The sequence below is a fragment of the Hibiscus syriacus genome, unplaced genomic scaffold (assembly GCF_006381635.1).
Source record: "Hibiscus syriacus cultivar Baekdansim isolate YM2019G1 unplaced genomic scaffold, ASM638163v2 tig00110505_pilon, whole genome shotgun sequence".
NCBI classification, from domain to species: domain Eukaryota; kingdom Viridiplantae; phylum Streptophyta; class Magnoliopsida; order Malvales; family Malvaceae; genus Hibiscus; species Hibiscus syriacus.
The window spans coordinates 1,519,523-1,540,678 of NW_024062765.1; the positions used below are offsets into that span (position 1 = coordinate 1,519,523).

The 21,156-nt window shown below is 33.2% G+C and overlaps 1 protein-coding gene across 1 annotated transcript; it reads right to left on the reverse strand.

Moving 5' to 3' along the window:
* Positions 1–1,497: 1,497 nt before the first annotated feature.
* LOC120129865 lies at positions 1,498–3,784 on the reverse strand. Its single transcript, XM_039147270.1, has 4 exons — positions 3,514–3,784; positions 3,285–3,422; positions 3,006–3,198; positions 1,498–1,654 (listed from the first exon to the last, which is right to left on the reverse strand). The coding sequence occupies exons 1-4, from the start codon at positions 3,715–3,717 to the stop codon at positions 1,626–1,628; spliced, it is 564 nt and encodes a 187-aa protein (XP_039003201.1). The 5' UTR covers positions 3,718–3,784; the 3' UTR covers positions 1,498–1,625.
* Positions 3,785–21,156: the final 17,372 nt, after the last annotated feature.

Below are 21,156 nucleotides of genomic sequence, written 5' to 3' on the forward strand. Positions count from 1 at the left end.
ACTTAGATATCTCGAAATTAAGAGACAATGTATTTTTTAGAGTTTCTCTTATAATCTTTTATTTTTATTAAATTTACGAGTATATAATATCTAATTCGTTTGAAATTATTTCTCTGATAGTATAGATGTAATTTCAAATAAGATAACCGACTTTTTACTTGTGTGAGTGTTAATAGAACTGATAACGTCATATTTAATACTTAAGAAGAACGACTCAAGCGATCTCAGTGGTAAATGAATTGTTGTTATTCTTTGATCTCGGGTTCAAGCATTATGAATGTCAAGAGTGTGAGCGACCAAAATCAAATGAAACTATCTTTGGACAGATATTACCTTATATAAAAAAATTTCGTAAGAAAGGGTTAGATACTATTAACAAATTGATCAAATAATTGAGAGTTATATTTGATAGTGGACTAATTGATTAGTGTTTAAAATATTTTGAATTATATTATTTGTTAATGTTTTCTTGTTACCAATGATTTTTGATATATTTGATGTTGAACGAATATCTGTGAATTTAACTGTAGTTATTCAATTTATTTAATTTGATAACAAACCGATGTGTTGTGCTTTTTGGAAAACAATTATCTATTCTACACTTAATGCATAATAGTCATAGTGAAATTTTTTAAGAGAACTGAATTGGTTTTTACTTATATTTTGCCGAGAACTGAATTATTTTATTTTAAAGTTCCAGTCCCTATATTTCAAGAAATATTAAAGGAAGCAATGAAAACTATTCCAAATGAAAATGTTAAGTTTCTATTCTCTGTGGGAAGTTTTGAGTAGGTGACACAGGCCGAATATTATACAGGAAACCTAAAATGAAGCATCACATAAGGAATGGAGCCAAATATGTTATGTACATATTTCTATCCACCATAGTCTCTCTCACTCTTTATCTACATTAGATTAGAGTGAATTTCCACTAAAACTTAACTATAAACATTAAATGAATAAGAAACAGATGCAAAGCTTTGTTGCAATAGTTACAAAAAGCATCCCATAGTTAGCCTACACTAACAAAAAAAAAACCATAATATAATGCTTTAGCTATTAGAACTGAACAAAAAGAAATTTCTATTTATTTACCTTGCTGAAAATGAAAAACGTAAGACAAAGAACATATGAAAACCCACCACTACAGTGACCAATAACGAGAACGTCACAGGATTGAATAAAAAAATAATACAAAGGCATCTCGTATGAAAAAAAAGATTCTGAAATTTGAAAACAATATTTTTGCATGTTTTATTAGACGATACATTTTGAGAAGAGAGTAATGAGACGTAGAAATGGAACACTGGAGACACTTTTACCCTTGTTACCAAAAGCTATACTATGTAGACTTCTACCTTTGTAGAGACGTTGACCGTTAATGGGACATTGTTATTTTTCACTATAAATCTTAACTGAACATTACAAAAACTTGATGTTAAAAATATCTTTTTACATGGAAACATCTTTTCAAAAGTAATGAGGTTTTATTTAAACTAAAACTTAAGATAGGAAAAATAATTAAAATTTTAATAAATTAAAAACAAATTGTCCACTTAGTTTACTGATTGCTTGAGGAATATTCGACCACTGAGGCAGCTACTTAAATAACGTTTTCATCTGTCCTACTTCCCGCTGCTTCCTTCAGCATTTCCTGAAATACAGGGAATTGAAGTTTAGAATAAAGGAACCCAGTTCTCATCGAAATATAAGTAAAAACCAATTCAACTCTCCCCAAATTTTCCACTATGGCCAATATGCTTAAGTGCAGAATAGATAGTTGTTTTTCAGTAAGCACCACACAATAATTTGTGGTCAGAACAAGAAAATGCCCATAAATAATGCAATTTAAAAGATTTCAAACATTAGTCAACTAATGCAGTGCCAAATATAGTAATGCTAAATTGTTATATATTAACTATATAAGATTTAACGTGAAATTACTAGATCTTCATAAGCTTTAGATATAATCAAACTACCTACCTGAACAAGATCCAACTTCTGCAAAGATAGAAACTTTCTTCCCTCATTCAAAGCTTCCTCATAGGCAAAGTTAAAGCCAACACTAAAAAAAAATCCCCACTTTCCCATAATCTCAATCAATTCAAATCAAATCAACACTCTCTCTCCATACATATAGACACATGTATACTTATATGTATTCATATAAAACTTAAGAAACCACAGTAGAAATCAAAATGCAGGATAATAAACTGATAACAAAAGGAAAGGAGTGAAAGCAATTAAAAAATAGAGATGGGGAAAAACATAAAAGTACCGAACCTTCTATCAAGCATAAAACATGATATCATCTACTACTGATCGGAAGGAAACATGGATTACCACCATGCGATGAACTTATCAGTTATATTAACACTCACATAAACAAGAAAATAAGCCATACCATCTGTAATTCCACCTATACTATCAAGAAAACAATCTCACAAATTTAGCATTGCATACCCATATAAATTTAATAAAAATCAAAGACTACAAGAGAGAATTCCAAAGAAGACGCCATGTCATTTAATTCCAAGATATCCGAGCTGATTTTATTTATTTCTAAGCCAACCCTATTTTATCAATAGAAAGCCATTAGAGTTTTTTCCTTACAAACAAAGACACAAAAGCAAAGTAATAGAACAGAGACTGAAACTCGAAGAATGTACAAATTCATCCAAAGAAAAGGGTAAAAAGACCAAGTTTGATGACTTAACATCATTGTGCTCCTCTAAAGATTATTTAGAATCAAAAAGTGAAATCCTAATTTACAAAATAAGAACATGTCTCTTTAAACAGAGGTCAATTAGTGATGATGCAAATGACATCAAAAAATAATCCAATTTGCGTGTTTGTCTCCGACAAAGAGAATTTATGAACAAAGAACAAAGACACATCCCTCATAATCAAATAGCTGTGCTAAATGTCAAAGAAGAAGCCAATAAAATGACACAGATACAAAATATCATGTATCTATCATTTTGTAAGAGATACAAGATCCATACCCGTCTCGGTTGGAGGAGCCTTTTCCCTACAAAACTGGACCTCCGGATCACCTAGAGATTCCGTAACTATTGCTTCAAAAATCTTAGTGCTGTTTTCAGACGTCCTTCCCTCTATGGTTAAATAATAATTTATAAAACAACCTAAGACTTGATCATTTGCCTTTATCAGTCTCACAAACTCATAATTTGTTTTCTGAAAAAAAATCCAATAATTATAGTTATTTTCCTAGTTCACGATGAAAAAATATATATATGGAGAAAAATAAAATCCAAACTAACCTTGTCTTGGTTGTAATGATTCATAGCAGCAACGCAAAATGGCTCCAGTGTTGTACGATAATAATCACACATGCGAAGAGGAACAATTCCACCACCATAATAGAAATCTCCTCCAGTTAAACGAGGAACATCAAATCCCTAAAGTAAATCAAATGGGGGAAATTGTGAACACAAAAATAAGATAATAAAAGCCAAAATCTAGCGAGAAAACACAGGTAACGAAGATTACATCGCTGGCCTTCACAGCATCCGAGTAGCGTTTATACTCTTCGTCAGTTATTAGGGATTCATCATCGGTATCGGACTCGCTTTTCACCGAATAATTACACTTATTCTCAGTCAATCCTTCTAATTTCTCCGTCCTCAACTCTTTACTGTTATTCGAAGATGATTGATCCAAAGGAGAGGAGGAAGAAGATGTGCTTCCCGACATATTACAGAAAAGGGCAAGGGAAAAATTTGGAGAGAAAGTAACAAAGGACGGCACTACTCGGTCTAGGGTAAAATGTTATTCACAAAAAAAAAAAAAGTCTAGGGTAAAATATATTTAAAGGTAGGTTTTTATTTGAGTAAAGTATATAAATGGTAATTGAAGTATGATTAAGTTTCTGTTTTAAGCATTTAATTTTTAAAAATAATAAAATAATTACTGATATTATTGTTTCGTAATATATCGGTCACTTGATTTCAACAGTTGTTGAAGAATAATGTGACATGTTTGGACAATTCATCTAGCATCCTTCCACCGTGCAAGACAAGAGTTGACTGACTTTTAACTCTAATAAAATATATCCTCTTTAAAAAGGGGCGAATTTCTTGAAATATCACTCTTAAAAACATTATTTCTCTGTCAGACACCATTTCGACTTTATTTCTCGATCTAACACCCTTTGCAGGAAGGCGCGACCCATGCACCACTTCTTACGCTGATGTGGCGCCACGTGTGGTAAGAAGCGACTCATGAACCGCGCCTTATGTAGATATGGCGACACGCTGGGTAAGACGCGATGCATGGACCGCGCCTTATGCCACGTAAGGGTATAACGCGGTGCATGGGCCGCAAATTTCTAGTAGTCGGACGCGTGTCAGGAAGATGCGGTGCAAGGGCTGCGCTTTCCATTAATTTCCCAACCCCCCGACCGTTCACACTCCCATCACACCCCTATATATAAATTCATTCTCAATCATTTTCATCCTCTCAAATCCTCTCAACTTCTCCCCCCCGACCGTTCACACTCCCATCACACCCCTATATATAAATTCATTCTCAATCATTTTCATCCTCTCAAATCCTCTCAACTTCTCTCAAATCCTCTCAACTTAAGGTATATTTTATTATATTTATTACTTTATTAGTATTTTATTTAATTATTTAATTATTTTATTAAATTATTTTTTACAATTATAAAATGGAAGGTGATCTTCTTCGTTTGGATAAAAATCATATATCGAGTCGTTATGCTGATACGATAATATTTTTACATTTTAATTTAATTTAAATTATTAGTAATAATTTATTTAATTAATGCATGATTATTAGTTTATAAATTAATTTTGTTATTATTAATATTTTAGGAGAGCGACCGTATATTAGATCATTTTATTAGGAACCTTAAGTTAGCGATACCTACCCGTGTCTGGCCGTATTTAGTCGAGGTTGGATTAGGTCACATAGCTAGATATGAAGGTCGTTGTAAGATATAACCAAACATTATTTCTGCATTAGTGGAGTGGAGGCCGGAGACCCACACATTCCATCTTCCGTGCGGAGAGTGCACGATTACACTTGATGATGTTTATATGCACTTGGGGCTTTCTGTGGATGGAGATGTGATTTCAGGGATGACACACGGTAATTGGACTACTTCGTGCCAGGATTATCTAGGAGGTGTCCCGCGAAATTTTAACGGTGGTCGGATACTGTTAAATTGGTTAGATACAAATCTTCAGAATTTGAGTGAGGACGCCTCAGAGGATCAAGTTAAAATGTATGCACGTGCATGCATACTGCAACTGATAGGAGGGTTGCTGATGCCGGACAAATCGCGCAACCAAGTTCACTGTATGTGGTTGCGACATCTTGGCGACTTTCATCTGGCCGGATCACTGAGTTGGGGCTCAACAGTTTTGGCATTCCTGTATAGGGAGATGTGTCGAGCGACTGACTACAGAAAAAATACTATCGGCGGATATCTTCTTCTACTGTAGTCTTGGGCATGATATCACTTACCCTTTTTATGTTCTGTTGTGAAGAACTCGTTCGTATTTCCGTTACTATTGAGGTAATTACAAAACTGATTTCGTATATTAATCATTTTATCCAGTGTATAATAATTTTTTTTCTTGAATAGGTGGTCTATTGACAGGAAAAATCATCGGGATCTACATGATGAATTAGAAATAATCAAGTTGCTAATCGATCAGAAGGATGGTACAGAGGTATGCATTTTAATGTTTAAAAATCGATTTTGTATTATAGTTATATAATTAGATTATTATTTTGATCAGAATTATATATATTTGTTTTAGTTTGAATGGGTACTTGATAACAAAAGAAGTGGACATGTTCTTCTAGTGTGTCCTTAGTTTATACAATGCCCATATTTTTTATCGTGTCTAGATGTTTCTCGAATATCCATATCACAATGAATTCGAGTGGATTTTGGACGACCATGCTCCCTCAATAAAGTCTGATCTGGTACAATCAGAACCCAATTATGAACCTCATCAGGGTCTTTGTCATTACCTATAGGGGGAACTCAAATTCGTAAACCTTAAACACTTCTGATAGTAGGTATACAGGATCCACAAAACGGTTATAGTCTTGATAGGTATGCGAGCAAACTGCTATCACATGAGAGCATGGATACTTCAGAGCTTGAAAAAACCCACAGTCGCACCATATGTCCCGTAGATTTACTCTTAATGACACAGCTTCAATCCCTTGAAGAGGTCGCGACAACTCTGTGACACGAAACAATTCATGCATTCTAGAGAAGCTTGTTACAGACATTCCATTTAATGCGACAATTTTTTTGTAGATCTGTAACTAATCTAGGGTGATAGACATTACCACCTTGCATCCATGTTTGAGTTTGTCCCCCAAGCTTCGTAAAAAGTGCCCCCAAATGAAAATATATAGTTTTTACCAAAGCCGCTACATGTAAGTGATGTGCACCCTTTAAGGTCGAATTGATTGCCTCAGCCAAGTTGGTCGTCATGTGTCCATATCGATATCCACCATCATATGTGTTTGTCCATATTTCTTTATCGATGAGGCTGATGTAATCATATCCTTCCTCATTCTTCGCCCGTAAATCTTAAAGCATGGATTCAAATGTTTGTGGTAGTAGTTCGTAACCTGAGCATAAAATGTATAACTTACTAACTTTGTTTCTTTAAAAAATGAAAATGGTCGAAAGAAAAAAAAAACTACATCAGTTTCACTTACCCATGCGCACAAGTAATTGACGTTCATCATTCTTCTTGTACCTTCCATGGTAGTTCGCAACAATGTTTCGGATACAATACCTATGTTGGACAAAGGGTGGTTGCCACATTTGACCCAAAGACTCCATTGCTGCTTTGATCCTAGCTCCGCGATCTAAAATGACACAGACTTTTTCCCTCGTGATAACATGTGAACGTAAGTTTCGGAGGAAAAAAGCCAAAGAATTTGTATCTTCTCCTTCAACAAGAGCAAAAGCAACTGGAAGAATGTTGCGATTACCATATTGGACAACTGCCAATAGTAAAACTTCCTTGTATTTTCCATACAAGAAAGTACCGGCGATCTGGACCACAGGCTTGTAGTATTTGACAGCATTAACGTACTGTAGGTAAGTCCAAAAAACCTGGTAGAATTGACATCGATCGCAAAGAACTCGATCATTATGGTATGCATGGGAGGTTTCGAAGTTCACAATTATCCCAGGATTCAACCTCCGCACCACCCTAAACCAACTTGGAAGTTCGTTGTAAGATGCATCTCATTCACCATGAAGTTTGACAATGTCATTCTGTTTTACCAACCAAGCTTTTTTTTATATGAGACAGTGTACTTATATTGTGATTGTATAGAAGAAATCAACATTGCAATAGCTATATGGGAGTTTGCTTTTACCATGGGCATGATGGCTTGGTATATCACTTCAGAGTCCAAGTTGGGATGATCTTGGTTGATCCCTCCAGTACAACATGTGTGAGGACCGTTGTATATCGTTAGTTCCCATCTATTATTTTTCCTCTTCCTCTTCGATACGTGAACCATTCAATTGCATCCGTTTTCATGTCGAGCACAGTGGCATACATATTTTTCTGTCGTAGAGGGGTCGACTCTAGATTAAAACGAATTATGGATATTGTAATTTTTTATAACCATCTTCACTTCTACTTTGCTTAAAAACCCTATGCCTAAAGATAACTCACCATTATTTATTGATGAGTAAAATCCATAGCCAGCGAGATGAGGTATATCCAGAAATTCTGACCCGTACATTGCACCATAGTCAGCTTCATACCTGTGTGCTGGAAGTTCAGCTTGTGTTACTTTTAAGGGAACTTCATCTACATCATCATCATCATCGGAGTTGAACTGCGGTGAATTTGGGTGAATGAATACTCTAGTCTCAGCACCATCTGCACCTGGTTCACGAAGCGGTTCTTCTGGTGGAGATGATGGTTCCTCTATGCTCTCCACATTTAGGTCGAAGAACCTACTACTTGCATGCCTTCCATTTGAACTAAAAGGCATATCGACATTGAGATAAAAAAAAGCTCGCAGTCGAGCCCCTGGAGCTTGAAGTTATCGTGTCAAATGGAAACTGCACAGATTGTTACGTCGAGGGCATGTCTATATTAAGGTCAAAAGAAATTGGCAGATGAATGCCTTCCCCTTGAACTAGACGCGATGTTGCCATACGGATTGTTCGTAGACCAACCTCGGTACATATCGTAAAGAGTTGCTGATGAATGTCTCCCCATTGAAGTTGATGAGACGACACCATGATGCGGATTTCCCATTATGGCATTAAAATCATTATACATTACTGTAGTCGGGTTGTCAACTTGATCAGCTAGCCCATAGTGAGAGCTTAATGAAAGATCCCGAATAGCACGTACTTCAACAAACTTTACATACATCTCCGTAACGGCGTCTGAATAATTATTTTGAGAATCAACCATCATTTCAACATCATCATTGTTCGATAGTTCGAACGCTGTGTAAGTTAATAGCAACAATAATGTTCAAAATATGTACTAAAGCGACGACATTCTTCTAGTACTTCCAACATGAACATTCCTTGAAATCTTCGTTATCAACTCCTCAAGAGTTATGTTTCTCTTGAATGATATTTTAACATAATGATTTGATATGAAAACAACGCCAGTTTCATCTTCCCGAATTTCTCCATCATAATAAACAATAGCTGAAATTCGCGCTATTCTTAGAGTTTGAAAGTGAGACAATCTTATATTTGCAAAAAATAAACCTGAAACAAGCCTAATTAAATAAATAATAGATGAATTAAAATATAAGGAAATAAAATTTTTACACAAAAACGTAAATAATTTAAATAATATAATTTTATATTATTACCTTATCAGCAAAAATATTTCGACGTATGCTCCCGTTTTCCAATTTTACAACCACAAAAATTAATTAAAACAATTATTACAATATTTTTTTTCAAATAATCATATATAATTATAAAAAGATATTATAAAAAATTACCTTATAACGAAAGATAGAACAAACTTCTAATCAAATATATGAGGATTGTCGGGTGTTATTTACTGGTTGAGAGGATTATTGTATTATTTTTTTTCAGTTGAGAGGAAGTTGTGAGAGAGTTTACGAGGGAAATGGTGTTTATAGCCGAGAGAAGACGCTTTAAAGCCGAGAAGTGCGGGTGCAATTATACAAGGCGCGACCCATGCATTGCGCCTTGTATAATGCCTGTCATAATTGCAGGAAGGCACGACCCATACACCGCGCTATACACCTACGTGGCAAAAGGCGTGGCCCATGAACCGCGCCTTACCCAGAGTGTTGCCATGTCAGTATAAGGCGCGGTGCATGGGCCCGCCTTACCACATGTGGCACCACATCAGCGTAAGGCGTGGTTCATGGAAGGAGCTTCAATCCTTAAATATACTCTAATTCCAAACACAAATACTTAACCAAAAAATAGATCAATAATGAAGAGGCATCCAAACAAAATAAAACCCAAAATTCAATTATCTATTAAATTGAATTATCCTAACTTGATCTTTTCATAAATAAACTCCCATGTGATATACCAAATATTTTTTCTTTTTTTTCGTACAATAAAATAAATTTTATTAAAGAAAATAATATTGGTCAAAAGGTCAAAAATATGTCGATTGTTGCTTCAAAGAAGCAAAAAGACAAAAACAAAACAAATTATACTCAAAGAAAACTAAAACAAAATGCAGATGAAACATCATAAATACACAACATGATCACACCACTTAAAACAATACAACGAACTAAAAATCGTAAAACAAACAACCAACCCCTACCAAAGCCAAGCAAAAGATTATTCGTAGCGGCCATTTCGATCAAATCACATGATATTTTATAATTGTTTTAGAAAAAAAAAATTATCACAAGCTTGAAAAAACTAACTCAAACTTTGCGATGAGTTTTGAACATATGTACCATAATCTTTGTGTATGGAAGATAACCTCCAACCAATCAAATCAAGCTCTTGTAACAGAATGCGTTTTATAAAATAGAATAAGGTATCTTCGAATCAATCTTATCTCCACTAAAAACTCAATGAATGACTCGCAATCAACATTGAAGTTAAATTTTCTTTGCAAACAAACTCAGTCCAGGGTACAATATATCGGTATATTGAATAACCGAGGGACTGGCTAATTTAGGCATTCTAATTTAATGGTAGATTTTTATTTGGGTAAACTATATAAATGGTAAATGAAGTATGATTATGTTTCTATTTTCAGTATTGAAGTTTCTAAAATAATAAAATAACCACTAACATTATTGTTTTACAACAAGTCGTCGCTTGATTTTTAACCTTTTGTTATCCCAATAATAGAAGGATGATGTGATACATTTGAACAATTGGATGAACACCTTTTCACAGCCTAAGACAATAGTTAATCGACTTGCGACTCTAATAAAAAATATCATCTTTAAAGAGGAACTCCAATCCTTAAATAAATTCTAATCTCAAATATAAATACTAAAAAGATAACAAAAAAAAACATCAATAGTGAAGAAAGATCCAAGCAAAACAAAACTCAAGATTCAATGATCTATTAGATTAAATTACTCTCAACTTGATATTTCTATAAATGAACTCGCATGCAATATACCAAACACTTTCCCTTATTTTCACAATAAAGTAAATTTTATTAAAGAAAATAATATTTGTTAGAGGTTAAAAATATGTCGAGTGTTCTTCAGAAAAACAAAAACATCAAATTATACTCTAAAAAAACTAAAACAAAAGGCAGATGAAACAACATAAACACACGACACAATCATACCATCTAAAACAATACAATTCAAAATAGTAAAACATGAGACTATCTGTGTAACACCCTCAACCCGTATCCGACCCGGATACAAGTCTGAGGTGTCACATTGACTTTTCAAACTTTAATCTTTTAACGAAAACCAATGAAATTTAAAACTTTGATTAAAATAACATTGTCACTGCACACGAGTTAACCAAAATAGGACAAAACTAATCAGAGCATTTGAACTAACACTGTTCTTACATGCCAACACACTACATACAACAAAATACCTACTGTGACTTTACTTCTGATCTGATCGCTGAGTAGAGATAGGTTGATCTGCAAATTCCTATTCTTGGTTCTCCTGCTCTTCGAAACCTACGTGTAAAAACACTTACACGCTAAGTCATAGACTTAGTGAGGCATAATTACATCATAAAGAATTATTAAAATATAAACATGTCGTCTACTATCCAAACACAATTATACTATCATACCATCATTTATTATACCACATATGAGCCAATATAAATCGTAATAATACCATATTAAGATACAACTATATACATCCTCGTTATGTCTTATTTAAATCCATATACACTATTGAGAACCCAAGGTATACGAGTATTATGAGATTGTGCACACGTATGCTGTCCCCACAGCTCCATGAATTTTCCGAAGGACCGATCCAGAGGTCATAAAGATCCTCGATAACTATCCAGAGGTCATAAAGATCCTCGGTAACTATCCAGAGGTCATAAAGATCCTCGGTAACTATCCAGAGGTCATAAAGATCCTCGGTAACTATCCAGAGCTCATAAAGATCCTCGGTAACTATCCAGAGGTCATAAAGATCCTCGGTAACTATCCAGAGGTCATAAAGATCCTCGGTAACTATCCAGAGGTCATAAAGATCCTCGGTAACTATCCATAGGTCCAGAAGAACCTAGGTATACTGTCCATATGTCTCGAAAGACATAGGTAGTTCTTTGACTCTTGGCATACCAACTATACTTACAGTTCTCATAACTCATATCATGGCATTGTCTTTTACCTTATTACATTTTCATACATCATATCACATTTTTCTTTTTCTATAGCTCTTTATCACATGTTCATATGATCATCTTATTACCTATACCTTTTCATATAAACATTACATACATACATGTCATCCCTCATATGATTTCATATTCATATTCTGTATATTTCATATTCTTTCTTATGTCCTTTTCATACTCTTATTTCATATTCTTATGAAATCATATTGATCATTTTAACTATTTCACATATTTAACACATTTATCTACATATTACACAACTCATATAATATATATATATATATATATATATTGTACATGTCAATACATATGCTCATTCACATATAAACCATAACAAACACATCACACACACTTCATATACCTAATATAGATATCTCGTAACTCATTCATATATAAGCTCTAATCTGGAACATAGACTTACCACAATCTGCATAGTATATCCCATAATGTATATGGTATGAATTCATATCATATTTAATAATATTGAATGAATCATGTATCAAGATATTAAATCTAGACTTATCGCAGTTCTAAAACTGAATATACTAACATAATCATGTTATGCACCTGCACTCACCTTAGCCTTGTTTGAATTGAATCAATTCTAACCCTTCGTTTACTTTGAAACAAAGTCACGTTCAATATCTACATAAGCATAATTTTCAAGATGATTATCAGATGCCCAAGTCTTGAAATTAACCTCTAATATCCTACCAATTTAAGGGATTAATAGTTTAGTCTCTCTTCTTTCTTCTTTTTTTTTCATTATGGGGGAATCGGTTCCCCCCCTGGGGGTATCGATTCCCCTCTAGCATTCTGGAATTCATACTCGTTTGAGGGGAATCGATTCCCCTTGAATGGGTACCGATTCCCCTAGCCCAGAAATCTCATTTTGAGCTCGAAAATCACCTTATTTCAGCTCAAACCTTCCTATTTCACTTCCTTTAATACTCCTAACTTTAATACACATACTTAAACTTATTCTTATTCCCTAATCACTTCTTTAACTTCAAATCTAGTCATTCCTATGTAATTGCAAAAATTATACTAGTTTTGCAACATGTTCAAATTCCTATTCTAACACTTCATATCCCTTAATTGACTTGATGACAAGTCAAATTCAACTTCCAATTCTTAATATAAACTTTATTTCGATATTTCATTCAAAAACTTCAAATCTTTAAATCCTCATAAACTCTTCATTTTGTTGTTTTAAAGCAAATTAATCTTTCCTTAATCTTACTTAGCATCTAATAATCAAAACTAAACTTAAATTTCAGCACATAATCAGCTCAAGTGAAAACTCACCTTTGCTTGGCTTCACACGTGAAGAAGAAGAAGAAAAAGAAGGGAACTCTGGAAACCTCTAAGCTTTGTTTCCTTCATTCCACGTGTATCTATATATATATTATTATTATTATATTTTTTTTCCTTTTCTTTACAAATGACCATACTATCCTTTCATTCCTCATTCTTTTCAATTTGATCTTACCCCTCATTTCTCATATAAGTCTTTAAACCACTCAATTATTCTAATTTAAATCACCAATTTTTGAAACCTTACAATTTAGTCACTAACCCAGTATTAAGGATGTTACAAATCTCTCATCCTTTAAAGAAAATTTGTCCTCGAATTTTCATTACACATATCGATAAGAACATATCTTTCAATGTTCTCATGCTCATTCTCTACTTTATCCCATTGCAATTTGTAATGAATGATTTGCTTTCACTTCCCAAAGAACCCAATCCATTTCTAATTACCTTATAACCATACCCAATCTCTTATTCCATCATTCTATAACTCAGAATACAACCCTAAACCTCTTCAAATGTTATTAAACGTATACTTTACGAAATCAATCAATCTTTTCATAACATTATCCACCATTGCCGTACCCCATATCAACTTATAATTCACACTTTAAACCCTTTTTTTCATTTAATTCCCTATATATATACTCCTTTATAAATCACTATCTCCTTACTTATCCCTTGAGAAATATCTCCATTAGATTAACAGAGAATTAAATTCCCTGAATTCGAATGTAACACTTCTAACATATCTTGTTTACTTTAACATTGTACCTTAATGGAATTGTCACTACACTATTTCAAAAAAAATGACTTCTAACTAAATTCTCAATTCTCTTACCCATTCTCTACTATTATATGGTTATACAAGCTCATATCAACTAATATCATAAAGCATTTACTGTACAATAGAAGATACCTGCTATCATCTCTGGATCCTCATTGTCTTCACTGATATTGAGATTATATACTCTAGCCGTAGAGCGCATTTCCTGTTGAGTAGAAAATTCTGTCTGACTTCTTCCTCTACCTCTACCCCGTCCTCTCTCTGGGATATCGAAGCAGATCGCTCCGACTACACAGGCTTTCCTGTCCCCAGTGGACAATCTCTCATGAAATGTCCTATTTCCCCACATCGAAAACAGGCTCCAGATTCAACTCTGCATGCCCCACCATGATATCTCTCACAAATCTGACAGTGTCTCTGTTGTGCTCTTCCATCACCAGACTTTCCTAATTGAGTCTGTCTAGCTCTCATCTGATTTGATCCTCTAGCAGAGGATACCACTGATTCAGGCCTTACTTGGTATTGGAACCCAGAATCTCTACCTCTCTTGGGTGGTACAGAGCTCGACGAAGCCCCCGTTCTTTTGGAAGATTGAGCTTTCTGATCCCCAAACCACTCGTTCTGAGCTCTTTCTAGAGCTTTAGCACGGTTTACTACTTCCTGAAATGAGGACAAGTTCAAAACAATCAACATCTCTTTTAGCCTTGGTCGTAGTCCTTCAATAAACCACTCACATGCTTCTTTCTCTGTCCGAATCAATTCGGCAGCAAATCGACTTAACTTGTTGAATTCACACTCATATTCATACACTGTGCGATTCAGCTGTTTCAAATTCAAGAATTCTTGCTTCATTTCCCTGATGAACTGATCTCCTATATACTTGTGCTTAAACTCTTCTAAAAATAAATACCATGTTTTCTGATCATTTGGCATCCTATGAATAACATTCGTCCACCAGATTCTCACTTGCCCACGGAGCAAAGAGACCATCCCATCTAGTTTCTCCATATCAGAGCAGTGGAGTCCCTCTAACATGATCTGTACATCATTAAGCCAAAGGTCCGCAACAACAGGACCTTCTTCGGCTTCACCTTTGAACTCTGGAGCTCCTAATCCTTTTAACTCTTTGGCTATATTAATCCTCTGCGTTGAGGATGCAGGAGTTTGGAAACGTGTCAAAATAGTGCCCAACGTCCTGAAAAATACATTTTGATCTTGTACAGGCACTCCAGAGGGTGCCTGTCCTTCACCTTGCCTGACCAGGGCAGGTGAATTACTACTTTCAGCTAATCTATCATCTCTCGCTTCACCCCGAGAGCTATCTTGTCCGGACATCTAATAAGAGATAACCAAATATTTCTATTAGCTAAACAACATACTCATTATTCGTATCAGATCAGAAGTTCTTACTACTATGTTGGCATGAACACTTTTTAAGACACTATGGACTCCGATTTATGCCGAGAATCGACTAAACCGTAGCTCTGATACCATTAAATGTAACACCCTCAACCCGTATCCGACCCGGATACAAGTCTGAGGTGTCACATGACTTTTCAAACTTTAATCTTTTAACGAAAACCAATGAAATTTAAAACTTTGATTAAAATAACATTGTCACTGCACACGAGTTAACCAAAATAGGACAAAACTAATCAGAGCATTTGAACTAACACTGTTCTTACATGCCAACACACTACATACAACAAAATACCTACTGTGACTTTACTTCTGATCTGATCGCTGAGTAGAGATAGGTTGATCTGCAAATTCCTATTCTTGGTTCTCCTGCTCTTCGAAGCCTACGTGTAAAAACACTTACACGCTAAGTCATAGACTTAGTGAGGCATAATTACATCATAAAGAATTATTAAAATATAAACATGTCGTCTACTATCCAAACACAATTATACTATCATACCATCATTTATTATACCACATATGAGCCAATATAAATCGTAATAATACCATATTAAGATACAACTATATACATCCTCGTTATGTCTTATTTAAATCCATATACACTATTGAGAACCCAAGGTATATTATGAGATTGTGCACACGTATGCTGTCCCCACAGCTCCATGAATTTTTCGAAGGACCGATCCAGAGGTCATAAAGATCCTCGATAACTATCCAGAGGTCATAAAGATCCTCGGTAACTATCCAGAGGTCATAAAGATCCTCGGTAACTATCCAGAGGTCATAAAGATCCTCGGTAACTATCCAGAGGTCATAAAGATCCTCGGTAACTATCCAGAGGTCATAAAGATCCTCGGTAACTATCCATAGGTCATAAAGATCCTCGGTAACTATCCAGAGGTCATAAAGATCCTTGGTAACTATCCAGAGGTCATAAAGATCCTCGGTAACTATCCATAGGTCCAGAAGAACCTAGGTATACTGTCCATATGTCTCGAAAGACATAGGTAGTTCTTTGACTCTTGGCATACCAACTATACTTACAGTTCTCATAACTCATATCATGGCATTGTCTTTTACCTTATTACATATTCATACATCATATCACATTTTTCTTTTTCTATAGCTCTTTATCACATGTTCATATGATCATCTTATTACCTATACCTTTTCATATAAACATTACATACATACATGTCATCCCTCATATGATTTCATATTCATATTCTGTATATTTCATATTCTTTCTTATGTCCTTTTCATACTTCTTATTTCATATTCTTATGAAATCATATTGATCATTTTAACTATTTCACATATTTAACACATTTATCTACATATTTACACAACTCATATAATATATATATATATATATATATATATATATATATATATATATATTGTAACATGTCAATACATATGCTCATTCATACATATAAACCATAACAAACACATCACACACACTTCATATACCTAATATAGATATCTCGTAACTCATTCATATATAAGCTCTAATCTGGAACATAGACTTACCACAATCTGCATAGTATATCCCATAATGTATTGGTATGAATTCATATCATATTTAATAATATTGAATGAATCATGTATCAAGATATTAAATCTAGACTTATCGCAGTTCTAAAACTGAATATACTAACATAATCATGTTATGCACTGCACTCACCTTAGCCTTGTTTGAATTGAATCAATTCTAACCCTTCGTTTACTTTGAAACAAAGTCACGTTCAATATCTACATAAGCATAATTTTCAAGATGATTATCAGATGCCCAAGTCTTGAAATTAACCTCTAATTCCTACCAATTTAAGGGATTAATAGTTTAGTCTCTCTTCTTTCTTCTTTTTTTCATTATGGGGGAATCGGTTCCTCCCCTGGGGGTATCGATTCCCCTCTAGCATTCTGGAATTCATACTCGTTTGAGGGGGAATCGATTCCCCTTGAATGGGTACCGATTCCCCTAGCCCAGAAATCTCATTTTGAGCTCGAAAATCACCTTATTTCAGCTCAAACCTTCCTATTTCACTTCCTTTAATACTTCTAACTTTAATACACATACTTAAACTTATTCTTATTCCCTAATCACTTCTTTAACTTCAAATCTAGTCATTCCTATGTAATTGCAAAAATTATACTAGTTTTGCAACATGTTCAAATTCCTATTCTAACACTTCCTATCCCTTAATTGACTTGATGACAAGTCAAATTCAACTTCCAATTCTTAATATAAACTTTATTTCGATATTCATTCAAAAACTTCAAATCTTTAAATCCTCATAAACTCTTCATTTTGTTGTTTTAAAGCAATTAATCTTTCCTTAATCTTACTTAGCATCTAATAATCAAAACTAAACTTAAATTTCAGCACATAATCAGCTCAAGTGAAAACTCACCTTTGCTTGGCTTCACACGTGAAGAAGAAGAAGAAAAAGAAGGGAACTCTGGAAACCTCTAAGCTTTGTTTCCTTCATTCCACGTGTATCTATATATATATTATTATTATTATATTTTTTTTCCTTTTCTTTACAAATGACCATACTATCCTTTCATTCCTCATTCTTTTCAATTTGATCTTACCCCTCATTTCTCATATAAGTCTTTAAACCACTCAATTATTCTAATTTAAATCACCAATTTTTGAAACCTTAAAATTTAGTCACTAACCCGGTATTAAGGATGTTACAATCTGCAAAGTCAATTCCTACCAAAGTCAAGTAAAAGACTATCTGCAACATCCATTTCAATCACATCACCCACTCAACATGAGAATTTTGACTCAAATTTTACTATAAGTTTTGAACATGGGTACCATAATCTTTGTACATGAAAAAGAACCTCCAATAAATCAAGTTAAGCTTTTGCAATAGAATATCTTTCATAAAACGGAATAAGAAATCTTTGAATCATTCTTTTCTCGACTATAAACTCATTCAGTAACTGAAGTTAAATTTTCTTACCAAACAAACCTGAACAGCAATGGAGAAGAGATCTTCATGGCAGAAGCTAACACTTACTCCAATTACAAAGCCACACCAAAGGTTGAACTACATCAATAATGACGAATTATTGGTACGGTTTATCCAAAATCTAACGCCAACATTAAGCGCCTATTACATACAGAACTTCCTGTAATTGAAGAATGGCATCCACGTCTTGACAATTAAAAACCTTAAATCATTCACATTTACTTTTGATATAATGACAGCCCCTTAAATAACATGGTTTAGGACCAAGACCACATCACCTCATTAAAATTTATCGAAGAGTCTGTCACTACAAACACTTACCAATGAGACATCACAATAAGCTTCTATTGTCCTACTAATCTACCAATTAGTTCAAGCACCATTTCTTATTCACCTCCATCAATACTACAACCAAAATTATTTACAAACTCTCATGTTCGTTTTGCTTCTTTTAAGAATACCTTCTTTCGGTTACTAAAATCTGAATCCGAGAGAGATTTAGAACACACATCCAATTATATATATATATATATATATATATATTTTTTTTTAAACATGATCTTTTTTTTTCCTTTCCGCTGCCGATAACACATTATTATGAAGATCTAACTTTAATTTATATATTTTTATTTTTCCTAACAAATCGAGAGCCCATTGTATCTTTAGTGAAACAATCTGATATAGGGATTCTAAATCACTGCTTAATTAATCGATAATTTAACTTTAAAAAGACTTGAGGCTTAATATAAAAATTTAGTGTCCACTTTAGGTGTCTAAATTTTTTTTTGGTCAAGGTAGATTGCTTAACATTTTCTCCATTGCAATTTTAAATGTCTTGCCTGTTGGGACTGATAAAAAAACATGTCATCCATTCAAACATAACACATGACACACTTATAAATTTTTTAAAATATTATTTTAGAAAAACTTAAACTTATTATTATTTTTCAAAAAAAAAACCCAAATTTTCTTTATAATCTCAAAAGTACCCCTAAATCCTAATCTCAAAACATTAACTTCTTTGTTGACCGTCCTCTGCCACTGTTACCCCTGCCAGCTGTCTACACGCAATATCACCATATCCTTACCATTATCCACAATCCCTAAATCACAAAATTCAAACTTTAAATCCCTAAATCCCAAGACTCAAATTCTTGATCTCCAATCAAATTACAATCTCAGGTCTCAACAGTGTTGCTAGCTAGGAAACTTCGCTCGTTGATGTTATCGTTACGTTGAGGATGAGTGTTAATCAAAAGTGATGACTGGTGTTAATCCCAATCATATTGTAATTTACAATCATTAACAAAACGTGGATGGTTGCAATCCCTAACAAAACGTGGATGGTGGATAACAAGTGAGTGGGTGATCACTAACTGTGATGGTGGTCGATAACAAAATGAGTTTTAGGGTAAGGGATTTTGGTGTATTTTGTGAAAAATAAGAAAAGTAAGATTATTTTTAATTTATGAATTTTATTTTTTTTAAATAAAGGAAATTATGAATTAAGTCATATATCAAACACTGATCGATTGATTCTTAACAAACATTTCTAATAGTCATGACAGATCAAACACTTAAAATGATAATGCCAAAAACGTTAAACACCTACCTTGACAAAAAAAAACCTTTAAAGTGAATAAGAGTTGTATATTTATTTTTTAAATCATTCAATCAATTAATTGAACTAAATTTTAATTCAATTAATTAATTCTATTAAAACCATAGAATAAATCCCCTTATTTAATATTTTAAAATAGTTCACTCGTGTTTATTTCATACTAAAAGTCTATTCAAAGGGATCATATGGAATATAGATAGCTTGAGCCATAAAGAAAAATATCATGAGATTCTTGTGTTGGGAAATGCATGCAACTTGTAGGCATTATCCTCTGAAGTGGACAAAGGTCTATCTTAATACTTCCGTCCCTACTCTTGAATAAATAAATATAAATTTTATATATGTTTATCCTTTCGTCCAATCATTTAACATAATAGAAAGTTACAATTTATTGGTCAAAATTCAAAGTTAGCACATTGATGATATCCAATTTCAACTCTTTCGCGCGTGCTATTTAAACTGTTGGCTCAACGGCTATACGTATTAATTGAGGCCTGTGTGGTTGATTTGAAAAGTCTGAATGAAGATTCAAATATGGTAAAACACGAAAGCACATTGATATTATTTAAATATGAAAGAATTTTGTTTAAAGAATCATTTACTAAAATTAAATATACGAAATAAATTGATATATATTAATCAGGATAAAATTTTAGGGAATCGGGAAGAAAACATAAAAAATATGTTAAGGGTCGTGTTATTATTTCAAAATTTGATTTTTATATATTATTTGTATAATGCTAAGTTTTTATAGTATTTCTTATGTGAAAATTCAGATCTCTTAATTTATATTTAATTTTCTTATTGACTATTGATTTAATGAATACAAAAAGATATTTATTTTAATTTTTTATGTTTATAATTTTATTTAATTTTTATTTTTTAATATTAAATAAAAAATAATCATTAATGGAGCGAAATATTTTTTTCAATCAAATTATATTTAAAATTTGAAAGTTAAATTAATACAATTATAAATATAAAAGATTAAAAATTTATTTTACTTTATTACAATTATTTTGTTTTTATAACATGTCAACGATTAATAATAAAATTAAATAAATATTTAAAAATATTTAAAAGTTCTCAAATAAGAAATAGGCTTAATATAAAAATAAGTGCCTAAATTATCTATTTTCTCATTTAGGTGTCTAACGTTTCCAAT